This window comes from Lissotriton vulgaris, chromosome 7, assembly GCF_964263255.1.
Source record: "Lissotriton vulgaris chromosome 7, aLisVul1.2, whole genome shotgun sequence".
Classification (NCBI taxonomy): domain Eukaryota; kingdom Metazoa; phylum Chordata; class Amphibia; order Caudata; family Salamandridae; genus Lissotriton; species Lissotriton vulgaris.
In genome coordinates this window covers 326,707,479-326,733,749 of record NC_141695.1, presented here as the reverse complement: position 1 = coordinate 326,733,749, position 26,271 = coordinate 326,707,479, and the positions used below count along the sequence as shown (strand labels likewise).

General features: G+C 44.1%; 1 protein-coding gene across 6 annotated transcripts in view; it reads right to left on the bottom strand.

Moving 5' to 3' along the window:
- Positions 1-26,271, bottom strand: part of LOC147701488 (protein kinase C and casein kinase II substrate protein 3-like) — a 267,515-nt gene that overhangs the window by 19,048 nt on the left and 222,196 nt on the right. For 4 of the 6 annotated variants that reach the window (XM_086930170.1, XM_086930167.1, XM_086930168.1 and 1 more), the window contains exon 9: positions 15,984-16,078. The exons of the other annotated variants lie outside the window; for them this stretch is intronic. In XM_086930170.1, the coding sequence (XP_086786296.1) occupies positions 15,984-16,078 (95 nt within the window). The remainder of the gene's footprint in view (positions 1-15,983; positions 16,079-26,271) is intronic. 6 annotated transcript variants of the gene reach the window in all.

Below are 26,271 nucleotides of genomic sequence, written 5' to 3'. Positions count from 1 at the left end.
AAGATTTAGAATTTGTACCCAGTAGAGATATCTTGGTGACGATGGATATTGAATCCTTGTATAGTAACATACCTCTAGATGAGGCTATTGTGGCAACAGATTGGTTTATTGATAGGCACAACATATATTGCCCGAAGACCTTTCTAATTGACTGTCTGTTTATTGTTTTAACAGAAAACACTTTTGAATTTGGAAACATGATATATCGTCAACAGAAGGGTGTCAGTATGGGCGCATCAGTTGCTCCCTCAATAGCGAACATTTATATGTCTTCCTTTGAGGATAAGTACATCGACAACGAGGTAGCCCCATTCTTTGAATCCATTTCCCATTGGTCCAGATATATAGACGACATCTTTTTTATCTGGACCAATGGGGAGGATTCCCTTATGGAATTTCTCGAATGGATTAACCTGGCCAATACTAATCTCAAATTTACAGCCCAATTTAGTACTAAACAGGTTGAATTTTTGGATCTATTAATAAGAGAGAACAACAACAAACTAGAGGTAGACCTCTTTGTTAAGGAAACAGCACGCAATACATTGTTGCATTTTACTAGCTTTCACCCTAAAAGTCAACGTGAAAGCATACCATTTTCACAATTCCTGCGTGTCCGTAGGAATTGTACTAATCTCTCAGACTATGACAGACAAGCTGCCGTCATGCGACAAAAATTTCTTGAACGTGGTTACCCTCACCGACTAGTCAGGAGTTCGTACAAGAGAGCTCGCTTTTATGACCGTGACCACCTCCTGAAACCAAAACAAACCCCTACCAAAGATCAACTAGTCTGCGTGACTACGCACTCTACTTTGAATGAGCGCGTAAGGCAAATTATTAACGCCAATTGGCATATTTTAAATTGCAATCCCACCTCAAAAGATGTGCTTTTAAAACCGCTTTTTGCGCATAGAAGGAACAAGAATTTAAAGGACAGGATTGCCCACTCTAGATTTAGGAAAACAGATGTTGCATCCGGCCCAGCCCAGAGATCCTTGACAAGTAACTTACCTGTACGAGGTACGGTTAAGTGTTCCTCTTGTAAATCTTGCAATAACATCATTGAGGGAGAAGAGTTTATACATAATGGCTTTGTCTCCAGAGCAAGAGACATGTGGAATTGTAAAACTACAAATGTAGTCTATTTCATCAAATGCGCCTGTGGCCTTGGCTACGTAGGTGAAACGAGCAGGTCTATACAGGTGCGTCTGACAGAGCACAGATCGGCAATCAGGACAGGCAAGATAACAGCACCACTAGTCAAGCATTTTCTAGAAAGTCAGCATCAACCGGAAGACTTCAGCTGGCGCATCTTAGAAAAAATACGCATTGCTGACAGTAAGGGCGGCTGCGCCATTAGAAAGAAAAAAGAAGTTTTTGGGATTTTCGTTTTCAACACCTTTAAAAAGGGTTTGAACAGCGAAATTCCGTGGGAGAATGTGATAACCTGAATTACTATGATTAACCTAATATATATGCCGGCTGGCAATATTCTAAGGTTTCATTGTATATATATGCGATATTGCATTCCTAAGATACCTTTAAATATAATGGCTACATCTATTACAGTGGACCTATTCCTTTAAAATGGCGAAATGGGCAATTTCCCACTTTGTAAAATGGTTTAGTTCCCTATTGGACACCCAAAGTCACGTGTCGTAGCGTATTTAAACTCGACATGTGATCCTCGCAGGTGTAATACTTTTCCAACGGTCCCGTATTGACGTCAGCGGCTATCTCGCTCAACGTCCGTGAACTCACGGTAAGAACTAGCTACAGACTCTCTGATAACTATGCTAGATCTCCCGAAATAACGCAGTAATCATTTACTAAGAGCAGCTTGTATTTCTGCTTATTTTTTCCTTTTGTGGCTAGCCTTATGTAGAAGAGAGCCTTGAAAGACAAGCCAGTGAAAAGTAAACCGCCTAAGAGAGACGATAAGCTCGATAGTTTTGTCGATGGCTCCGAGACGCTAGCAGTTTCCGGACGCAGTGTTCTTTTATACACGGTGAGCACACTATGCGCATTCTCGCATGATTGTTTGTTATATGTTATCGTCCTATATGCTATCAGTTTTTATTATAAACTCGTCTGAAATTCTAGCGAGAAAATAAACACAGAAAGTAACGGACAATATCGGCTGTTTGGCATTACTGGGATGTCAGAAGCGTGCCGTCCTAAATTATCAAAGACACGAATATTTCCGTGATACTGCAATTGATTAAATAAGATGAAGGTTAATATAGATTATATAGCCCCTTCTAATGTGGCCTCTTAAATGAACTAAAAGCCTGTACCCTTTCAATTTCTTTATAGTAACTTGATAAAAAGAATCCGCAAGAACAAACATAAAGTGGGATCGTGCAACGATAATTTTAATCACACGTTATCTGTTAAAGAAGTATCCCTGAAACATAATCATGGTAAGATACGATAATAATAGCCTTTACATATTAGTAAATAAGCAGCAATCCGAAAAAGGTTAACTAGCATGAAGGTTTATCTATAGTTTTCTGATACTATCTAGAATTTCAAGGGAAACTGAGAAACTGAGAAGCCAGGAGTGAACCAAATCTTGTAGTTTCATTCGCTGACAGGCCGTTTTAACAAATATACGAGAATAATCTGAATTCGGCTTCTGCTTCTATGACAGAGAGGTAAGCCTGAACGTACTACCTGTGGATAATAATGTGTGTAATATCCAGAAGAATTTGTTTTATCCAACTGCCGTATTGTCATATCATAAGAGAGTATTTTATCATTGTAAGCCCTTTCTCCATGGATATTAGGCCATATTGGCTTCCTGGAGTTTTCTCAATTTGCACAATGTACTTTTAAATAAGTATTCACCATCAGCTCATAGTTGTCAGACTGGTCATCTTAGATGTAAGTCCTAAACCTGAGAGATAGGAAAGGATACCTGTGTTAGACCATGCGATCACTGATTGAGAATATTGATAGGTTTTTATTTTATTTTATTTGTGAGTTATTACTGGGTAATAACTGTTTCCTTAGTTTCTCCCTTAAATATAATAGGGAGTTATTGCAACTGCTCAGATACATGTATCCAATTTTGTAACTTGTTTCGCAAATGATACATTGCCTAGAACATGTAGGGAGGTTCCATTGCATTAGTATGTTTATAGATGGAAGAAATTACTGTATAGTATGCATTTTTTTACACATGTATAAATAGACATTATTGTTAATGTATATTTCTCTATGTCTTTGTTATTAGGTGTCTTTTTAGGTTAATCTTGTGGCTCCTGAAGAAGGCGTTGCTTTGAACGCCGAAACGCGCGTCGAATATTAACTGCCACTTTTTCTTTGTAATTTTTAATTATTGTTCATTACAATATGGTTTAAGATATATTCTTTTTTATGTGACAATTGTATGAATTAGGTTGTAATGTGTTTAAGTGTCATATTGTTTTATTTTTCTGTATAATTCTGTTGATTTTAACTTGTTATACCAATTAAAAGTGAGATATAATTTTTTAATATATTTGGTTGAATTTCTTCCTGTTTGTGCAACTACCCTCCCTCTGTTTCTCCTGTTTTATACACATGATTGAATTTTCCCTGAGGTACAAAAGTATCAGATTTTATCAGGGGTTCCTTGTTACTTACATTATATTTCCCACAGCTTGTCTGTGTAGGGCTGTTCTTGTTGAAAAGAATTTTCATAAATATATTGTTAAGTATCTGAGCAGTTGTCTATTAGGAATAATTACTTTATCACTATCTAATTGCATATCTCTTTCTAGTCATGGCCAATTTCCAAACATTTGGATTTAGTGACGATGAATTCGCTACATTGGTTGGCACTTCAGTCCCCTCGAATAGCACCACCCCCTCTATTATAGGTAATGATGAAGGTAAAAAACTCGTGGAATTGAAAAAGAAGCTTATTCGCATGGAGGCCCATGGTGAATTTATGTTATCTTATTTAAAAACCGGTATTATCCCCAATGGGTTAAGGGTCCGGAATATACCAGGACTCTTTGTACATCACAGACCCTTTTTAGAGAAGTGGAGCCGCATAGCGAATAGATGCTCACGAGACTTAATGATTCTAATTGTAGGGACATCAAAAGAATTAGCAGCAGGCATCAAAACTGAAATAGAGGAGTTAGAGGAGAAACAGAAACAACTTAATGGGGTAGATGAAGCTATGAGAAAGATAGAGGAATATAATAAAGATCTAGAGTCCTTTGCCAACTATTTAAATAAACGAAAAACCGACAAATTAAATAAAGATAAGAGATTTTATAGTGAAGAGGTAGCGTATCCATATCTATGTAAAGATTTCTACCAACAAAATCAATATGTAGACGAATCAAGAAATATACAACAAAGAGTGAATAATTTCACAGATAGCTCAGACTCAGAAGGTGAAGGCCCCAATGGTAACTATTATGAACCTGATGGAGGTTTCCATGCATATTCTGGTTCTAGACCCCAACGTCGTCCTTTTTTATCCAACAGAGGGCCTCGCCGAGGCCGTCCCAGAGTAAGGTTCCAGGGACAGGGACAACCCAGGGGGAATTTCCAAGCAAATCAACAACATCAGCAGCAACAACATCAGCAGCAGCAACAATATCACCAGCAACAACATCATCAGCAAGAACCTCAGTTCATAAGGGAAACCCGCAACAGACAGTATTGGGGTCAGGGAACATAATCCCCATTTTTAATCTATCTTCCAAACCCCTTGACAGTCAGAGTGAAGCCTTGTTAGCAAAGGGCCTATCATTCGTGCCACATACAAATGCAAATATCTTTGAACTATATAAAGATATCATTTCATTCTTTAGGAAGATTAGGCTTAAGAAATTCTTCAGTAATATGGAAGAATCTAATATTGAACAAACTGATAGAAGTGAATTAACATTACCTACCACTTTCTGTCCAGGTCTAGACCAAGTGGGCCCAGAAGTTACAGCCTTTGAACTAGTGGTCCTCCAAAAACTTGATAGGTCCCTTCGGTTTGTTCCTAAACCTATCTATAACCTAAACAAAGAAGAATCCCTTTCACTAAAACAACTATCAGTTGATAGGAACCTAATAATCAAGAGTTGTGATAAGGGAGGAGGTATTGTGGTACTGGATTCGGATAAATATGAAAACAAAATGATGCAAATGTTAGATGATATCTCCACCTACACTAAAATTAACTCTAACCCTATAAATAGCATTAAAAGAAAGATCCAACATCTTACCGATGAGGCCTTAACGAAAGGTGACATAAACAAGAAAGATTATGACTATCTGAATACCAACAAGAATAAGACAGCATGTATCTATGGACTACCCAAGATACACAAGAATGTGCAAGACCCACCCTACCGGCCAATTGTGTCAACAATTGGTACCCCCACTGAACCCCTGTCGAAATTTATTGATCATTACCTGAGACCCCACATACCTAAAATCAAATCTTATGTTAGGGATACAGGACATATGATCAATATAGTTGAAGATTTAGAATTTGTACCCAGTAGAGATATCTTGGTGACGATGGATATTGAATCCTTGTATAGTAACATACCTCTAGATGAGGCTATTGTGGCAACAGATTGGTTTATTGATAGGCACAACATATATTGCCCGAAGACCTTTCTAATTGACTGTCTGTTTATTGTTTTAACAGAAAACACTTTTGAATTTGGAAACATGATATATCGTCAACAGAAGGGTGTCAGTATGGGCGCATCAGTTGCTCCCTCAATAGCGAACATTTATATGTCTTCCTTTGAGGATAAGTACATCGACAACGAGGTAGCCCCATTCTTTGAATCCATTTCCCATTGGTCCAGATATATAGACGACATCTTTTTTATCTGGACCAATGGGGAGGATTCCCTTATGGAATTTCTCGAATGGATTAACCTGGCCAATACTAATCTCAAATTTACAGCCCAATTTAGTACTAAACAGGTTGAATTTTTGGATCTATTAATAAGAGAGAACAACAACAAACTAGAGGTAGACCTCTTTGTTAAGGAAACAGCACGCAATACATTGTTGCATTTTACTAGCTTTCACCCTAAAAGTCAACGTGAAAGCATACCATTTTCACAATTCCTGCGTGTCCGTAGGAATTGTACTAATCTCTCAGACTATGACAGACAAGCTGCCGTCATGCAACAAAAATTTCTTGAACGTGGTTACCCTCACCGACTAGTCAGGAGTTCGTACAAGAGAGCTCGCTTTTATGACCGTGACCACCTCCTGAAACCAAAACAAACCCCTACCAAAGATCAACTAGTCTGCGTGACTACGCACTCTACTTTGAATGAGCGCGTAAGGCAAATTATTAACGCCAATTGGCATATTTTAAATTGCAATCCCACCTCAAAAGATGTGCTTTTAAAACCGCTTTTTGCGCATAGAAGGAACAAGAATTTAAAGGACAGGATTGTCCACTCTAGATTTAGGAAAACAGATGTTGCATCCGGCCCAGCCCAGAGATCCTTGACAAGTAACTTACCTGTACGAGGTACGGTTAAGTGTTCCTCTTGTAAATCTTGCAATAACATCATTGAGGGAGAAGAGTTTATACATAATGGCTTTGTCTCCAGAGCAAGAGACATGTGGAATTGTAAAACTACAAATGTAGTCTATTTCAGCAAATGCGCCTGTGGCCTTGGCTACGTAGGTGAAACGAGCAGGTCTATACAGGTGCGTCTGACAGAGCACAGATCGGCAATCAGGACAGGCAAGATAACAGCACCACTAGTCAAGCATTTTCTAGAAAGTCAGCATCAACCGGAAGACTTCAGCTGGCGCATCTTAGAAAAAATACGCATTGCTGACAGTAAGGGCGGCTGCGCCATTAGAAAGAAAAAAGAAGTTTTTTGGATTTTCGTTTTCAACACCTTTAAAAAGGGTTTGAACAGCGAAATTCCGTGGGAGAATGTGATAACCTGAATTACTATGATTAACCTAATATATATGCCGGCTGGCAATATTCTAAGGTTTCATTGTATATATATGCGATATTGCATTCCTAAGATACCTTTAAATATAATGGCTACATCTATTACAGTGGACCTATTCCTTTAAAATGGCGAAATGGGCAATTTCCCACTTTGTAAAATGGTTTAGTTCCCTTTTGGACACCCAAAGTCACGTGTCGTAGCGTATTTAAACTCGACATGTGATCCTCGCAGGTGTAATACTTTTCCAACGGTCCCGTATTGACGTCAGCGGCTATCTCGCTCAACGTCCGTGAACTCACGGTAAGAACTAGCTACAGACTCTCTGATAACTATGCTAGATCTCCCGAAATAACGCAGTAATCATTTACTAAGAGCAGCTTGTATTTCTGCTTATTTTTTCCTTTCGTGGCTAGCCTTATGTAGAAGAGAGCCTTGAAAGACAAGCCAGTGAAATGTAAACCGCCTAAGATAGACGATAAGCTCGAATGTTTTGTCGATGGCTCCGAGACGCTAGCAGTTTCCGGGCGCAGTTTCTTTTATACACGGTGAGCACACTATGCGCATTCTCGCATGATTGTTTGTTATATGCTATCGTCCTATATGCTATCAGTTTTTATTATAAACTCGTCTGAAATTCTAGCGAGAAAATAAACACAGAAAGTAACGGACAATATCGGCTGTTTGGCATTACTGGGATGCCAGAAGCGTGCCGTCCTAAATTATCAAAGACACGAATATTTCCGTGATACTGCAATTGATTAAATAAGATGAAGGTTAATATAGATTATATAGCCCCTTCTAATGTAGCCTCTTAAATGAACTAAAAGCCTGTACCCTTTCAATTTCTTTATAGTAACTTGATAAAAAGAATCCGCAAGAACAAACATAAAGTGGGATCGTGCAACGATAATTTTAATCACACGTTATCTGTTAAAGAAGTATCCCTGAAACATAATCATGGTAAGATACGATAATAATAGCCTTTACATATTAGTAAATAAGCAGCAATCCGAAAAAGGTTAACTAGCATGAAGGTTTATCTATAGTTTTCTGATACTATCTAGAATTTCAAGGGAAACTGAGAAACTGAGAAGCCAGGAGTGAACCAAATCTTGTAGTTTCATTCGCTGACAAGCCGTTTTAACAAATATACGAGAATAATCTGAATTCGGCTTCTGCTTCTATGACAGAGAGGTAAGCCTGAACGTACTACCTGTGGATAATAATGTGTGTAATATCCAGAAGAATTTGTTTTATCCAACTGCCGTATTGTCATATCATAAGAGAGTATTTTATCATTGTAAGCCCTTTCTCCATGGATATTAGGCCATATTGGCTTCCTGGAGTTTTCTCAATTTGCACAATGTACTTTTAAATAAGTATTCACCATCAGCTCATAGTTGTCAGACTGGTCATCTTAGATGTAAGTCCTAAACCTGAGAGATAGGAAAGGATACCTGTGTTAGACCATGCGATCACTGATTGAGAATATTGATAGGTTTTTATTTTATTTTATTTGTGAGTTATTACTGGGTAATAACTGTTTCCTTAGTTTCTCCCTTAAATATAATAGGGAGTTATTGCAACTGCTCAGATACATGTATCCAATTTTGTAACTTGTTTCGCAAATGATACATTGCCTAGAACATATAGGGAGGTTCCATTGCATTAGTATGTTTATAGATGGAAGAAATTACTGTATAGTATGCATTTTTTTACACATGTATAAATAGACATTATTGTTAATGTATATTTCTCTATGTCTTTGTTATTAGGTGTCTTTTTAGGTTAATCTTGTGGCTCCTGAAGAAGGCGTTGCTTTGAACGCCGAAACGCGCGTCGAATATTAACTGCCACTTTTTCTTTGTAATTTTTAATTATTGTTCATTACAGTATGGTTTAAGATATATTCTTTTTTATGTGACAATTGTATGAATTAGGTTGTAATGTGTTTAAGTGTCATATTGTTTTATTTTTCTGTATAATTCTGTTGATTTTAACTTGTTATACCAATTAAAAGTGAGATATAATTTTTTAATATATTTGGTTGAATTTCTTCCTCCTGGGGTGAATGTATGACATTGTTCTGCATTCTGTGCATCAACTGTTGTTTTTGCATTTGTCACCCCAAGTGGAACGGGTATGCTCAGACGTGAGTCCCGTGCTCTCCACGCCACTGGAGTCAAGGTGTCCTGGCTGATGATGGCTGATAGCCAGAAACCGGTCCTAGGATGCTTGATTCCGGTCCAGGGAAGACATGGCTTGGCAGTTCGGGCTGGACTGTTCCCATGAGGCACAGGGTCAAGGTTGATTTGCACATGGCCATGACTGAACTGGGGTGGCTTGGTGAGCAAGAAAACGATGGATTTAGGACCAGATCTCTGTTCTGGGGTGAAGGAATGACATTGTTCTGCATTCTTTCCATCAACTGTTGTTTTTGCATTTGATATGATGTTCAGCGCCTCCTTTATCTCCCGCCTGGGTGGTCTTCTTGTGTTGCGGATGGCCTGATACGAAGCTATTGCTGTTGGTACTTATAGTGCAGCTCTCCTTCTTCTGCACCCGTGCCCACGTATGAATTCTCGAGGAGCGCTGGATTTCAACCTCAGGGGGTGTTGTCAAGATACCTGGGGGAGCCTCACTGCCAGACCTGGAGTTTCCTCTTTACGGTGGCCATTTTGGATGTGGCAGTGGCCCGGCAGGTCTTTTAATTCTTTTAAGTGTGCTCTCCCTATGTGGCTGTGGACTCCCTCTCTCTTCCTTACCACTCTAGTTAACTGGGAAGTGCAATACCTGCGGAGAACTCTACATTAATTCTGGAGAGCACAATTCCAAAGCACAGATTCATGTGTACGTGGTGGCTGCCTTATGACGCTCCTCCGACGATATCCGGCTCCCTACATCCTTCACTTACCTGCACTGCTGTGAAGGTCTCAGCCTTACGCTGCCTAAGAAGTCTACAAACAAACCACCGAATAAGCTCTCAGATTTCTTTACTATGACGGAAAAGCGTTCCGCATTGCGGAGTGATGCAGGAGCGACAACGATGGCACTCACGAAGACCGACCTTTTGGCCATGTTTAAAGACTTCAAATCTGAACTACGTAGTGACATTAGTCAAGATCTTAAATCCTCTATAGATCAGTTGCGCTCGGATCTGACAGAATGTTTGTCCTCCCTGCAGCAGGATGTTGATTCCGTGGGCACTAGAATTCTTGACCTTGAAACACAACAGCGGGAGCAGGACCAATTCTCTGCGGAACTCCGGGACGATGTCCGCTCACTCAAAGAACAATTGCAGCAAGCACAACTTAAGGCGGAGGACCTCGAAAACAGAGCGCGGAGGGAGAACCTACACATACGAGACCTGGAGGAGGGAGTGGAAAGGCCTGATCTGGAGGCCTTCCTTGTGGGTCTTTTTTCAGAGATCCTGTCCCCGCAGACTCTCACAATAAAATTGGATAGAGTACATCGAGTGGGTGCCCTGCAACATGTGAGAAGAAGAGGCCTTGCGACGTCCTAGCAAAGTTCCATTCTTTTAAGGTCAAAGAAGTAGTTCTTCAGGCAGCCAGAACGAATGACTCTGTTTCATTCCAGGGCCATTCTTGCACGATCTATCAGGATGTATCGCTGTCCACGCTTGCACGGAGGCAACTGTTCCGGCCCATCACCACTAAATTGCGGGAGGATAAAATCACATATTGATGGACTTACCCCTTTGGGCTCTCTTTTGAATATCAGAATAAACGGCGTCATATCACTGATCTACAGGAGGGCATCGACTTGTTGGGACTCCCTTCTGAGGAGGATACCTCCTTACAAAAGAAACATGGAGAATCTTCTTGTGGATCTACGTTGGCATCGGCATGGCCAGCTGGGTCACGGAGGGGACGACGCTAATGCCGGCTACACTCACATAATGGTCCACGCACGTACGGACCTTTTGGTAATGGTTGTGTTGCTTGCCACTGCTGGCCTCAGCTGGAGCCATGCACCAGAGGACGGCTCAGATCTGTGACACCACAACAGCCATGTCTCTTAGTCCAGCAGCTATTCTTGCTTCTCCAGCTATTGTCCTAAGTACGTGGCAAGGTGGTTCATGGACATTGAGGACTCTCTTCGTAAGAACTATGTTTCTTCTTTTCATAGCAGTTTGTTACAGGCGAACAGGTCGATAAGTATTACTTCTGGGCACTATCTAGGAGGCAGAATGTTATTTCTTAGGTTACTCGCACATGCATGTGCTGTCTACAGCTGTGTCCATTTAGTTTTGGACTTCTCTCTAAGATGCCTTTGGGTTCTTTGCCATTAGCCGCATACACGAACTCTCGAATCTGTGTTGCCCTGGGGTGGACGGGGTCCTCGGGCCTGCTGTCCTTCCTGGTTCCAGAGGGGTCTCTTCAGCCTCGCTGGGGGCCCAACTGTACTGTTTGTATTGTTTCCTTGGTTATGTTTATTTTCCTTTGCTTAGGGGTTAAGGGGTGGGTGTGGGAGGGTTGTGGTGGTGGCTTGCTCTCAAGTGCATTTGAATGGTTATATGACTATTGGGACAGCGTAGCGGGTGTGGGCGGCTGTTACTTGTCTTCAGAGGGAGGGTTCAGAAGCGAAGATCTTGGGGGGCCACCGGGACTGTGGGTGAGCTATAATGGTTTTCCTTAAACACAAACACTTTCTGCTCATATATAAGTCCTCCGCCCACACAAAACACAGAGGGGTGGCCATCATGTTTCGCTCTGCTTTACAATTTCAGCCACTGGGGGTTTAGAATGATAAGGAGGGCCGTTGTCTTGTGATTATAGGGCGGTTAATGGGGAAACTGTTTACCTTTGCTGTAGTCTACGCACCCAATACTGGACAGTCGGACTTTCTGCACACCTTTTTGGGGAAATTGACAGATTTCCTGGAAGGCCCACTAATCCTTATGGGTGATTTTAATCCGGTGTGGCAGAAAGACTTAAATAGTACGCACACACACCACTCAGGTATAGGCTCTTTTTCAGAGACCACACTACAAGGCCTACATGATTTGGGTCTCTTGGACGCTTGGCGCTCTCTTTTTCCACAGACGCGCGACTACACCTTTTACTCGCATGTCCATCAAACATATTCACGGCTCGATTATATCTTCCTTAGCCAATTATTACAGGGCGCCCTACAAGATGCCAAGATTTTCCCAATTGCAGTGTCCGACCATAGCCTGCTGTCCATTAGCCTCTCCTGGTGTAGAAATACCACGTCCACATCTAGAGGGTATTTTCCCTCCGTGTTGCTACGGGATAAGGAATCCCGTACTAAGCTAAGAGAAGCTATCACTTCTTTCTTCGAGACTAATCGTCCAGATGACACCTCAGAGCTCATCACCTGGGAGGCCTTTAACCCCGTTGATGCTCATGACGAGCTCAGCTCGTCATGAGGTATACCTCTCGTGTGCTCATGACGAGCTCGGCTCGTCATGAGCACACCCATTTTCATTAGGGCCCAGCACAGGAGAAGGATACCATCAGCAGCGATGGTGTTAAGGCTGTCCTTAGAGGGGAATATATCGCCCTCACTGCGGCGTTAAACAGGCAACGGACTAGTGAGAGAGAACAAATGGAAGCGGAGTTGACTTCTACTGAGCGTTCGCACAAACTTAATCCCACAAGGCAAACTTTACTCAACCTCACAGCACTTTGAGGCAAACTTAGAGCTATATATAGTACCCGGGCAGAATTTATACTCCTCAAGTTACGGCACCTATCCTACACTCAGGGTAATAAAATTAGTAAACATCTTGCTAGACAATTGAGAGATAAACGGGAGAGAGAATATATAGGTGGCATTAAAGGAAATTACTGACAAGGATGAGGAAAAGGCTGCCCTCTTTGGTTCTTTCTATCAAAATCTTAAACTGGGGAGTCTTTGGATCTAGAGGCCTAGAATTTGGACGCAAAGCTTTATTCTGCGATTCTAGCCAAAAGCCTGAATGACCTTATGCCCATTTTCATACATCCGGATCAGTCAGGTTTTAATAAAGGACGTCAAACGCATGATAACACTCACCGACTTATTCATTTGATAGAAAAGGCCAATATCCCTGCAGTCCTAGTGGGGCTTGATGCGGAAAAAGCCTTTGATAGGGTGGACTGGCCCTATCTTTTCCAAACACTTACAGCATTTGGTTTCTCGCCCAAATTGTTCACCATGATTAGAGCTAATTATCTTCACCCCTATTCCAGGGTAGTAGTCGACGGGGTGCAATTGTCCTCCTTTCGTCACTCCAGAGGCACCCTGCAGGGGTGCACCCTTTCGCCTCTGCTTTTTGCCCTTACTATAGAGCCATTAGAATTAGCGATCAGGACTAATTCCGGCATTATGGGGTGCCTTTCACTGGGGATCCCCACAAAATCTCCTTATTTGCGGACAATGTCCTTCTTTCCCTGTCTGAGCCTGCTACCTCCCTCCCTAACCTACATATGGAACTCAATCGTTTTGAAGGGGTGTCAAGGTTTAAAATCAATATAGATAAATCGTATATACTCAACATTAATCTTCCACCTGCAGACGTTCTCGAGGTCCAAGCCCTTGCAACCTTGCCCTGAGCTACATCTTCCATTCAATACTTAGGGGTTCAGCTTACGCCGAGTTTAGAGGGCCTCTATGCTGCCAACTTCCCTCCTATCCTTGCTCGCTTCCAATCTGAACTTACGAAGTGGAAACCTCTTTTTCTCTCATGGCTAGGTCGCATTCACGCAGTGAAGATGACTCTCCTGCCCAAGCTTCTTTACCTGTTTCAAGCCTTATCAATTGAGTTGGGGGGGTGATTTTTTCCGGAAAGTGAAGGCCATGATCTTACGCTTCATTTGGCAGGGGGGAAGGGCTCGCTTCTCTTATTCTTTAAATCGCTGCTCCCGTAGCGAAGGGGGAGTTGGGCTCCCTGATATTCAATTATACTATAAGGCTGCGCAGAGAGGCACATTTGAAGACTATGATGGACTGGTACTTGCATCCCGCCAAGTTGAGTCAAATTTTTTCCGCCACCTCTGCTGAATGTTGGAGAGGATGTGGATTATTAGGTGATTTTCAGCACATATGGTGGGATTGCCCGACCATCCATCCCTTTTGGGAGGATATTTTGGACCATATTTAGGAAATATTGGGATACCACGTCGCTGCTACCATTACAGGTGTCCTTTTGGGACTTCGTGACACCGACCTAGAGCACCAGATCAAAGCTGACAAAGCGATCTTATGGTTATGTCTTGGAGCAGCTAAGATTACTTTGGCGGCCGCGTGGAGGAGAAAGGAGGCTCCGGCTATTCCCCTTTGGCAATCTCCCCTCTGGAAATTGCTCAGCTTAGAGTGTATGTCTGATATCTTCAGAGATAACTATAAGAACTTTGAGTTTAAGTGGGGCCCGCTGGTATCCTTCCTTTCACGGGACCTTCCATCTGCTGTATGTCCTGCCTCCATAAGAGCTCTTCACCTCTTTCAATTTTGAGTAGTGCCCTAGTGTAATGTGACTTCCTGACTGTTTGATTGTTGCCGCCACCACAGGGAGGGTGGGGATGGGTCTATGGGGGGTTTATTTTTTGTTTTAGTTCCTTTTTCAATTTCTGTACATCTGAGATTCTATGTGCTATGAATATTGGTTATTGCACATCCTATACGCTAAGCTTCGGACATGTAGAGCATACTGTAGTAGATACTGGACGATATGCGGTGAAAATGCAAATTTTCTTCTGGATATGTCAGGCTATCTCCAATCTCCAGTCCACTGCTGGGATTGAACTACTAGATGGCAGGAGTGTGCAAAGCATGTGACACCTGCCAAAGAATCATCTGAGCTCTATGATAACAGGCACGGAAGTCTTGTTCCCTGTTCAAGGCAGCCTAGGGCTGCCCGCAGTTTGGTCCCAGATGTCCTCTACAAGCAACAATCGATGATGCCCTGCCCTGTGGAAGAAAGTGGGTGGTGGGGGTAAAACGAAAAATATCACTTTCCCAAAAATCCTTGCACTGTCCAGCATAGAGAAATGTTTATCAAGTAACAGGGGAGTGGTGGTGTATGAGAAGGCATGCTACATTCAGTGTTCAGCAGCAGGCAGTGAATGCTGTATAGAAGCAGGCGTGCAGTATTCAGTATTCAGCAGCAGGCATGATGTATAGAAGGTGGCATGTAGCATTCAGTATTGAACAGCAGGCATGTTCTGTAGAAATTAGCATGCAACATTCTGTATTGAGCACAGACACTCTATGTAGAACAGGCATGCAACATGTAGCAGTGAGAATACAGAATTCAGTGTAGCGGAGAATGAGCCGTCTAGAACAGAAGATGCAGTGGACAGAAGAGACAGTGAGAGGGTGGGCAGGAGCAGGATGTCCTGCTCAGCACCTAGGAGTAGGAAGGGAAGAGTAAGAAGGATATACATAACAGTAAGTAGTAGCAGTACAAGGTATGGACAGCACAAGATATGGAAACAGGAAGAACTAGCAGCACAAGGTATGGAAACAGGAAGAAGTAGCGGCATAAGGTATGGAAACAGGAAGAAGTAGCAGCACAAGGCATGGAAAGAGGAACTAGTAGCATCATAAGGTATGGAAACAGGAAGAAGTAGCGGCATAAGGTATGGAAACAGGAAGAAGTAGCAGCACAAGGCATGGAAACAGGAAGTAGTAGCATCACAAGGTATGGAAACAGGAAGAAGTAGTGGCATAAGGTATGGAAACAGAAAGAAGTAGCAGCACAAGGCATGGAAACAGGAAGTAGTAGCATCACAAGGTATGGAAACAGTAAGAAGTAGCGGCATAAGGTATGTAAACAGGAAGAAGTAGCAGCACAAGGCATGGAAACAGGAAGCAGTAGCAGCACAAGGTAACCAGCACAGCTTCTCATTCAAGAGCAGCAGGTGAGAAGTTGTAAAGAACAGGCGGTGCTGAGGCATGCGCATCTCCCGCAGCACTGCACCAGGGCACAGTGGGGCAGGTTTCAGCTGTGGCCCGGAAGCACTGGGAGGAATGGGGCAGGAAGCAGTGATGTGGATTGCGTTGTTTTACCTGCGTTAAAGCTGAGTTCGTCGGCTTCCTGCCCTACATAATCGTACACGGCCCGCACGCGCACTCCGGGGACATTCACAGGTGGCCTAGTCATGCTGCAAATCAAACACAGGAGCCGGGTTAGTCACATACAGCCGGCGGAGGGAGGGGAGAGCTGCACCCCGTCCTGTTCTCCAGGTGAGTCACACAGTTATTAATGATGAACGACAACCCAAATAACGTGCTGAAGTAGCAAGCATCAGTGTGCTTCCAATGCTGACCCTGAGGAGCACTGAAAGAAACCCTCATTGGACTTTAACCCACTTTTTAATTCAAAGAAGGACACTGAAATGTACATTCCTATACAGAAGCATTAGGATCTGGAAGACACAAAAAATCAGCCAAATCCTAAAGTTTTGGCAACACCTAGCACTCACCATTGAAACACCTAGCACCCACCAATGGGGCACCTAGAACCTACACATGTAACTATTAACACTCACTATTGCAATGTGGAAAATAGAAAAATTGATGTACATAAGCAGCGTTCATTTGCCCTCTCCCGTTCCCCTCCCTGTAGGCACCACGTATACCCTGAAATATTGACCGTATCACTCCGCCAGTAAAAGCCCGTGCCCATATGTACATGACAGCCATTTTAGGCACCTTGGCCTCTTGCCCACTCATTAGAATCACTGGCTTCCCTCCTGCGCGCATTTGAGCACCCCCCTCCCACTCTCACATGCATAGACCATGAAACCCAGCACTCTGCGCGACCCTGCTATGAAAGGCAACCCTCCTGCTTGACCCAGGCACCCCCCCCATTTCCCTCTTGAAGAAGCATCCTTCGCCTCAGCTGACATAGCCCCCCAGCTGTATCTGACTGCCCCTGTTCTCTCATGTACGGGTCATAAGACCTCTCTCTCTCTCTGTGCGACTCTGACCCTGCGCGCACCCTGACCCCCTCCTTCTCCCTCACATGGACAAGTCATAAACCTTCCTCCTCTGCAAGACCCTGTCCTTGGGAGTCACGGCCGCGCCTGACCAACACCTCCTTTCCTTTCATGAATAACCCCTCTGTTAGCAAACCCTCCCTCCGCGATGGACTGTCCACACATGTCCGAGGCCATCGCCTAAGCCGGGAGACACTGTTTACTGCCCTTTATTGTATGGAGTCACTCCTCTTCAAAGGACCCACTATTGATCCTGGCCTCCCCACCCCCTGGGCTACGATCAGGCGCACACATCCTAATAATCAGCGGAACATTCAGCTGTGTCATTGCCCCCTCTCTTATCAGCAGGTCAAGGGTCCCTATTGTGAACACATGTGGGGTAGGATTGACACGAGGATTATGGGGTTGTCTTTTCTTTGTTTCACAATGCTGTGACTGTAATGCCAAGTGTTTTGTAAAGTATAAAAGACAGAGTCTCAGCTCACTTGTTAGAGCACCTCCCGATGGCACCTTGTTTCGTGTCTGACATGACAGGCTCTCCTCATGAGAATTAAACTCTGTTCTTGATTCCTGCTTCCAGCGCCCATCTCTTTATTTTGGTAATTATTCAGAATGGGAACTAAGAGGCGTCTTGCGCCAGCAGCCTGGGCATCGATGGTAATATGGGCTCCTGTTCCACAATTGGCGTCCCAACGCGGGGCCCATCAGTGACATAAGGTCCAGTAAGAGAGATCCAGACGATGAGGTGAACATCTAAATGATCGGAGTATACCTGCCTTGAGAGGGCCCTCGTCCGGCTGCCGATTGAATGAACTTCACCTATTCTGAACGGACCTCTCTTGAGTGACCTACTGTCCTGACTGGAATCCCACAGGACTGCTGCGGTAAAATCATGGAGTAAGAGAACGATCGGGCGCTGGAAGGAGGAAGGCGAAGAACTGCCCACACGGTCCGGTCCGGGTAAGGTCGCATAAATGCGACAAATTGTGAAATGATTGTTTGTTGGATAATACTAGTATTACGCTTTGTTGAAACCTTTGGAGATTCACCGTCTGCAAACGGAGAAAACAACAGGCTCTCCCTTTGCAAGCAGTGAAGGATAGGTAACGCAGACTTTTGTCCCCATTGTAATCCGTCGTGCCTATCTTCCTCCCCCACTGTTTCCCGAACTGTCGTTCGTGGAATTATTGTCTGGAGATTCTTTGTCTGCAAACAGGGAAGAACAAGGTCTCTCTTTGCAGGTAGAGAAAGAGTGGGTAACGATAACTTTTCGTGCCCACTTATTCTCCCCACTGATTGTTTTGATTGACCGATTGTTCGGTATTGGTTCTTTTGAGGTATTCACCGCCGCCAAACAACGGAGAATAGAAATATTCTGCCTAGTCTTTGCCCGCCGTGATAAGATAGGTAATGCAGACTTTTGTCCCCGTTGTAATCCGTCATGCCTATCTTCTCCCCACTGATTGGTAGCCTGTTTAGCCCGGACCGCTTATTAGAGATGAACCTTCCAGCTCCACTGGAGGGCACACCTAATAAGGACATGTTCATTAAGTGTGGACTAGTCGCTATAGCTTATAATAGGTTATGGCATAAAAATACAAGGAAAAGAGTTGAGCGAAATCAGTAGGCCACTGATGAGTTATCAACTTCGCTAAAAATAAAATAAAAAACGTTAGAAATAACCCGCAATAAGAAACATAAAAATGGCGAGGGAAGACAAGCTTGACACCAAGGCAGCCACGAGGTAGCTAGGTTCCGTTGCCTATTCCTGCCCCAAAACATGTCTGCCTCATTGCCCACCACGCCCAAATAACGGTCACATGAAATAGGAACAAACCAATAGGTACCTACCCCCATTCCGGAAGCTCCCGAAGTGCAACAGGTCCGCGGTTACGCCCATCCGGAAGGCGAGGCCTCGATGCGTGCAGGGCTCGGCTGGCCGCAGTCGGAAGGGGAGGCTGCTGGGCGGACGGCCCAAAGAATCGTAATGACCTCTCCTTCTCCCCTCTTCTGCTGCCCTGCAGGCCACGGGGGGGGGGGAGCTGTCTTGCCTCAGCCACCGACCACCCCCCACCCCCTCTCTTGCCTGATCTGGCCATCGACGAGGACCGGAGCCAAGACAAGGTCGGACAACCCTGAGAGTTGCAGGTGGTCCCGCCACATGACCACGCCTGAAAATTACAGGTAGTCCCGCCACATGTCAGCGCCTGAGAATGACAGGTAGTCCAGCCACACGGCAACGCCTGGACAGTTGCAGGTAGTCCCGCCACATGTCAAGGGGGGGATGTCTTGCCTCAGCCACCGACCCCCCCCCATCTTCAGTAGCCGGCACGGCCAATACCGAAGCGGTGGAGCCGAGGAACGGCGCAGGGTCGCTGGAAGGGGGAGGCGGCGCGAACGAACCTCCCCCACCTCCCTCCAGGTGGAGGCTTCCAGCGACACCCCAACGCTCTTGCTTAAAGAGGGTCCACATCGAAAAGCGGTCTTTTGCCCGGGACGGGCACACGCCCCATGCCTTCTCTCCTCAACTTTGAAGATTCTATGAGAGCCGGGGGGCACCCCGATCCCTCCGCATGGGCGCCCCCATCCCCCTCACTGGGAACCGCGGCATCGGCGCACTCCTGCCAGCGCCAGCCTCAGTTTGGAAATGGCTAAAACACAGCCAAGGTACAGACTTGTTCAGTTCCGGTGGAACACCAGAGTGACCCGGTAGGAAAATTGTTGCCGCCCTCCCCACTCTTTGATTGATGGTCCATATTGTTAGACTGTTACCACATTGCGCAAAACTTTTTGAACTACCAACGGAAGGTTCTGGTCCAACCACGAGTCATTGGAGACATTCTGACTATGTTGGAACCTGCCTGACCTCGCCCAAAATGGCGCCGATACACGAAACAAAACTTTCAAACTCCCTGTTCACCCGGATTGCTCAAATTTTGATGCTCTGAGATACGTGTGCATTTTTGGACAATGAAAGTCGATAAAATGGATAATGATTATGTGCTTAGAGAAGAAAGCAATATAGATATTGATCATATGTTTGGACAATGAACTGACTTAGGGTAGGTACCAATTATGATATGGAAAATGAATTGGTGTAATTCAGATAATAAATGAGCATTTGGATAATGAATTAATGAATTAATTGAAAAACTGAATTCTTGACATGCCTCATGCTTGCTTTGTAGGGAAGTTTGATACGATTTTATTGCACTGCTGCACTTTATGCAATGAACTGCCACCAACTTTGTTCTTCCTATGTACAGTTCCAATCTGCTCCGTGGCCGGTTCACTGGGTTGTAGGCCTGTATTTATACACCAGCACTTTTTATTAAAAGTATTTTGAAAAGGAACGCATAGTTGTAGCGGTTGCATTAATGATTTTTGAATGTATTCCTACTGTGAGCAACGAGAAAGTATGATGAAGGCTGAAGGTTAAAAAGGACCCGATATTTAGCAGCTACATTATGTGTCACAGGCAGCCGGAAAAGGGTTTTAGACGCTTTAAAACGACACCACAGAAATGCCACCTGACCGCCACCCTCGTACACCACCAAAAGGGGTCGCGACCAAGTAACTCATGTAGATACGCAGATCGTCAATGATTATCTATCTGACATTACTGGTCCCTCTGGGCGTATACGCCGAGATGGTAAAGAAATGCAGTACGTGGAGATAGGTCGAGTATGTGGTAGGTAAAATCATTTTCGGACTACTGCATGCTGATGTGCTTTGAATGCTGCCCCCCCCCCCACCCCTTCTTTCTCCTCCCTTCTGCAGGTCGCGTTGGAACATTGACTGAAGTATGGGAGAACGATGATCAAACCACCGACGAAAAAGGGAAGGAGGGAATAGGAGCATAGTCCTTATGACGATAAGTTTTTAAAAAGACGTAGACTTAAACATGACTGTTCCTCCTTAGAACATAGCGACTGGGAGGATGGACTGACATAGAAACTTGACGGGTACTGTATGACGAAAATTGACTAGAAATAACACGTTAGATAATGTAACTAGACGTTTGACTAGGTAGGGAAAGGACAAAGAAAAGTGTGTGGGTAAGGGTTACCACGGCACCACCCGTCTGGGAAGTTAGAAATGATGCTGATGTTCAAAATGTACTGCCCCCCTTCTCACACTCTTATAGATCTAGCCAAGCTGTCTGACTGTTCTCCCGATCAATACTTGCCGTTGCCTCAGCCTGGAGAACTTCCCACCAAAGGAAGGAACTGAAAAATGGTTTAAGATCCAACCATGGGTAAATAGCGCGACTAGGTTAATTTCAGATCGACTGACCGAGGTGTAAGTATTGGCAATTGAGAACGCTCGCAGAAATAACAAGCGAGAGGGAAAAGGAGGGAAAGGTAAAAAGAACTAAGCACGAAGATAAATAGGATAGTAAAGACATGAAGGATATATAAAAAAAAAAAAGAAAAAATAGATTTTGTTGGCCAACTGTTGTTTTGTGTTTTGTCGTGAATGTCTTATATATATGTAATACATGTACTGTCTTCCTCTGTCTGAGTTCGAGTGTATGTGCTGTAGGGGTTTATGTTCTCCCTTTGTTTGCGTCTCTCCCGTTACCTGACCCCCTGCTGTTCTGTGTTGTGAACGCACTAAATGACCTATTTTTGTACACATCTCTCTGTCTTTCTCAATCACTATCCCACCTTTTTCCTCTCTATATCTCTCTCCCTCTCTCTCTCTCTCTCTCTCTCTCTCTCTCTCTCTCTCTCTCTCTCTCTACATGTCATACGTGTACCAAATGGCTCGTTTAGATTGCGGACGACTCTCACTCTCTGAGAGTCTCCCTATTTCCTCTTCCTTTTTATGGTAAAACCGTGCCTCACTGGCACCAGCCTGATTGGATACTTATTGAACGCGAAGGTGTTCAGCGAAATTGACCGAAACTAAAATGATTGTATCTCGCCATATTACTACCTCTCCTTTCTGCAAAAATGAATGAACTCGAATTGGCTGAGAAGGAAAGGACAGGTAAGACGACTAAGGTCCCCCAATTTGGCCTTTTATAGGGGAACTGTATGTCAATGGCACCTTATTTTTTCTGTTCATCAGAGACGAACACCAACGTCTAGATTGACCCCCAATGCCCAGATTGCCCCACCCCCTTTTGCACCCAAGCGCGAGCGCCCGAAGCATCCCCGCCCCATTTGATAGACCCCAGCTGCTGTCTCGGATATAAACATGATGACCATGAGTAACTGTCGTCCCTCGAGAAACCCCTGTTTTACCTGACTCTCGATGATGGCGCCCCCGCCCTGTTTGAAAAGGTTAGCCAGCCTTGAAGGGAAATGTTCCGAAATGTTGAATATGATGAAATGCACAGTTGATGGGAATCTTGTTTGTCCTCACTTGAGTTATAAATAGGACGATGAGTAAACTTGGCATGAACTCAGTAGGAATGCCGACATATGCACTGCTTGGTAATAGACCTCTGACTGTGACCGATGAGCGTATCTCCCAAATGCGTAGGATTGAGGGAGGAATTCACATGCATAAATGTCTTCATCTGCCAGTTCTCTAAAAGCTTGTTTTGTACCTATTCAAAGATTCACGACCACCGAAGGAGAAGGGTCGGATGTGACGTACAGCCTGGCTGCAGATCTTGAGACACGTGTGACCTCGACCAAAGGTGGAGCTGCAGAGCAACAAGATGCGGGACGAGACAGCAATTTCAAACGTGGAAAATGAAACTTGACGGGCTGCCCTGAAGCCCTCCGTCTGCTAACCCACGTGTGCCTGGAGTCTCCGCCCCCCTTCTTTGGGCCCGATTGATGGGCCTGCCTGCTTGTTATCCTTTGCTCCCTTGGTCTCTTTTGTGTGTCCCAGGAACTCTGACCCAACTCCTCCTCTCTCCTATCGACTGTTTGAACAACACACACCCTCTTTTCCATGTGACTTCACGCCAAAAGGAAGAATGGCATTCAGGTGGGAATAGCGTGTTGCCACGGAAATATAGGTGCCGAGCATAAGGCGGCGCTAAACTGATTGTTTAGGGAACAGGACTGTGGTCTAACAGCAGAGGACTGACCGCACCCTGCAACGCGTAAGGATAGAACCGAGCTGGACCTATAGCTCCACCGCCGGTGCTCAACAGCGCCAACGAAAGGACACGGACTAGAGCCTACCAGTGATGGCTCACTGCTAAAAGACACTGTGACGAAGAGACTTTGTATATTGAACTGATTCCGCCCTCAACTGCTTGGTCAAAATGTTCATTGGTCACATTTTTAAGTCAGAAACATTTATGCTATGTAGTGCTTTTGAAATGATAGGAACTCGACAAATGCAATTTCCTATGTGCTGCATTCTGCCCATCACATCAACTGTTCATGATTTTTGTGCAATATGTTAGTATTGACAAATGCTATTTCATCAACCACATGTTTATATGTACGCCCCTTAACTAGGAGGGATAGGAAAATGAACTTTGTTGTTTATATATACCCCCATCAATTAGAAAAATGAACTCTGTTATGTAAAAAGGGGCGACTGTGGAAAATAGAAAAATTGATGTACATAAGCAGCGTTCATTTGCCCTCTCCCGTTCCCCTCCCTGTAGGCACCACGTATACCCTGAAATATTGACCGTATCACTCCGCCAGTAAAAGCCCGTGCCCATATGTACATGACAGCCATTTTAGGCACCTTGGCCTCTTGCCCACTCATTAGAATCACTGGCTTCCCTCCTGCGCGCATTTGAGCACCCCCCTCCCACTCTCACATGCATAGACCATGAAACCCAGCACTCTGCGCGACCCTGCTATGAAAGGCAACCCTCCTGCTTGACCCAGGCACCCCCCCCATTTCCCTCTTGAAGAAGCATCCTTCGCCTCAGCTGACATAGCCCCCCAGCTGTATCTGACTGCCCCTGTTCTCTCATGTACGGGTCATAAGACCTCTCTCTCTCTCTGTGCGACTCTGACCCTGCGCGCACCCTGACCCCCTCCTTCTCCCTCACATGGACAAGTCATAAACCTTCCTCCTCTGCAAGACCCTGTCCTTGGGAGTCACGGCCGTGCCTGACCAACACCTCCTTTCCTTTCATGAATAACCCCTCTGTTAGCAAACCCACCCTCCGCGATGGACTGTCCACACATGTCCGAGGCCATCGCCTAAGCCGGGAGACACTGTTTACTGCCCTTTATTGTATGGAGTCACTCCTCTTCAAAGGACCCACTATTGATCCTGGCCTCCCCACCCCCTGGGCTACGATCAGGCGCACACATCCTAATAATCAGCGGAACATTCAGCTGCGTCATTGCCCCCTCTCTTATCAGCAGGTCAAGGGTCCCTATTGTGAACACATGTGGGGTAGGATTGACACGAGGATTATGGGGTTGTCTTTTCTTTGTTTCACAATGCTGTGACTGTAATGCCAAGTGTTTTGTAAAGTATAAAAGACAGAGTCTCAGCTCACTTGTTAGAGCACCTCCCGATGGCACCTTGTTTCGTGTCTGACATGACAGGCTCTCCTCATGAGAATTAAACTCTGTTCTTGATTCCTGCTTCCAGCGCCCGTCTCTTTATTTTGGTAATTATTCAGAATGGGAACTAAGAGGCGTCTTGCGCCAGCAGCCTGGGCATCGATGGTAATATGGGCTCCTGTTCCACAGCAATCCTGAGCATTCACCAACGTAACACCAATACCCATAAAATGTGACACTCAGTGTCCACCATTGTAGCATCTAGCACCAGTCAATGCATCGTGTAGACTCACAAATGCCAGACCTAGCACTCACCACTGTAACACCTAGCACCCACCAATGTAGAATTTAAAACCTCCAAATGGAACACCCAGAGCCCACTAATGCAATACATAGAACTCACCATTGCAATCCCTAGGACTCACCAATGTAGCACCAACAACCCATAAAATGTGACACCCAACATCCACTATTGTAGCACTTGGCACAAGTTAATGCATCAGAGAGACCCGCAAATGCTACATCTAACACCCACCACATTAACACCTAGCACCCTCCAATGTAGCATTTAAAACTCCCAAATCGAATATCCAGACCCCACTAATACAATACAGAGAATCTACAAATTATATATTTAGCACTCACCTTTGCAACCCTTAGTACCCACCAATGGAGAACCTACAATTTACACACCCAACTCATAGAATCCACTACTGCAACACCTAGATCCCAATTATGCAGCAAATAACCAAGAACACATCCACCCTGGCTTCCTTTCTTCCAGCTTCAACAAATGTCATAATTCTCCCTCTATCTTACAGCAGGTGAACAGGTTTCGGCTTTCTCTTCTAATGGCACTTATGCAGGGTCATCAATCTCTTGCTTCCCTTTCTACTCCAACCTAACTGGACCTTTGGGAAGAAATGTATCATGATCCAGTTCTCACCCACAGTAAATCATCTGTCAATGGGTGTCCTTGTCACACCTAGAGCCAGAACTCTTTGTCATAATAGTATACACTGGTCTCCATTAACCCATTACCCATTTTTAAATCATAATTCTGATGGAAACATTTCTATTTTCATCCATTCCCAAATTATTGCTTATGTTAAACAGTGATCAATCCCACACTGAAGATCTTGGAACTTCATTTAACACCATGCAACCCACTGAACTGTCAAAATGTAGAAATTTTGGAACACTGCTGTTCAACTAGTTGGTAATCCAGCCATATGTCATATCGTTTTAAGAAAACCTTAATGTGTGAGTGTTTCAAATGCCTTTGTATTTCTTAGATCCATAATATATATGGAATGAAATACCCCTGACGTACATCGAAAGCAGGGCCACTGGAATAATGCGATTTTGCAGCAAATATGCATATTACGCAGTGATCACATAATCCATCATCTGGTGTATAATCTGCAGATCCTAACAAACACATTGTTTCTAGCTCAAATGGATTAAAAGTTACAAAAAAAACAGCAACATGTATTGGTGCACTGTGGAAGGCCCTTTGCAAAAGATGACCGGTCGTCTTTCTGTAGCTTACTGCTGGATTTGGGTGTCAGACTGGTGCTAATGAGGTGAACCCTTGCCACGTGATTTGGTACTCCCTGCTACATAATTAAAGTGGCCCTGATTATAAGGATATTGCAAGTCAATGAGGAGTTCTTTGACTGTATAGAGGAATGAGTGCAACAGCTGAGTTCATTTATAACACCATTGAACTCCAAGGTGACTTGCAATATACTTTTAATGTTAGGCAGAAATGATTTTATTCTTTGTAATACATTGCCCTTCCCATTAATTGCTGAACCCCTTAGTGTCTTGCTCTTTCATTTTCTTAACAGAAAACAAGAATGAAAGCAGAATCTGTAATGAGAAATTAAACACACCAAAACCCAG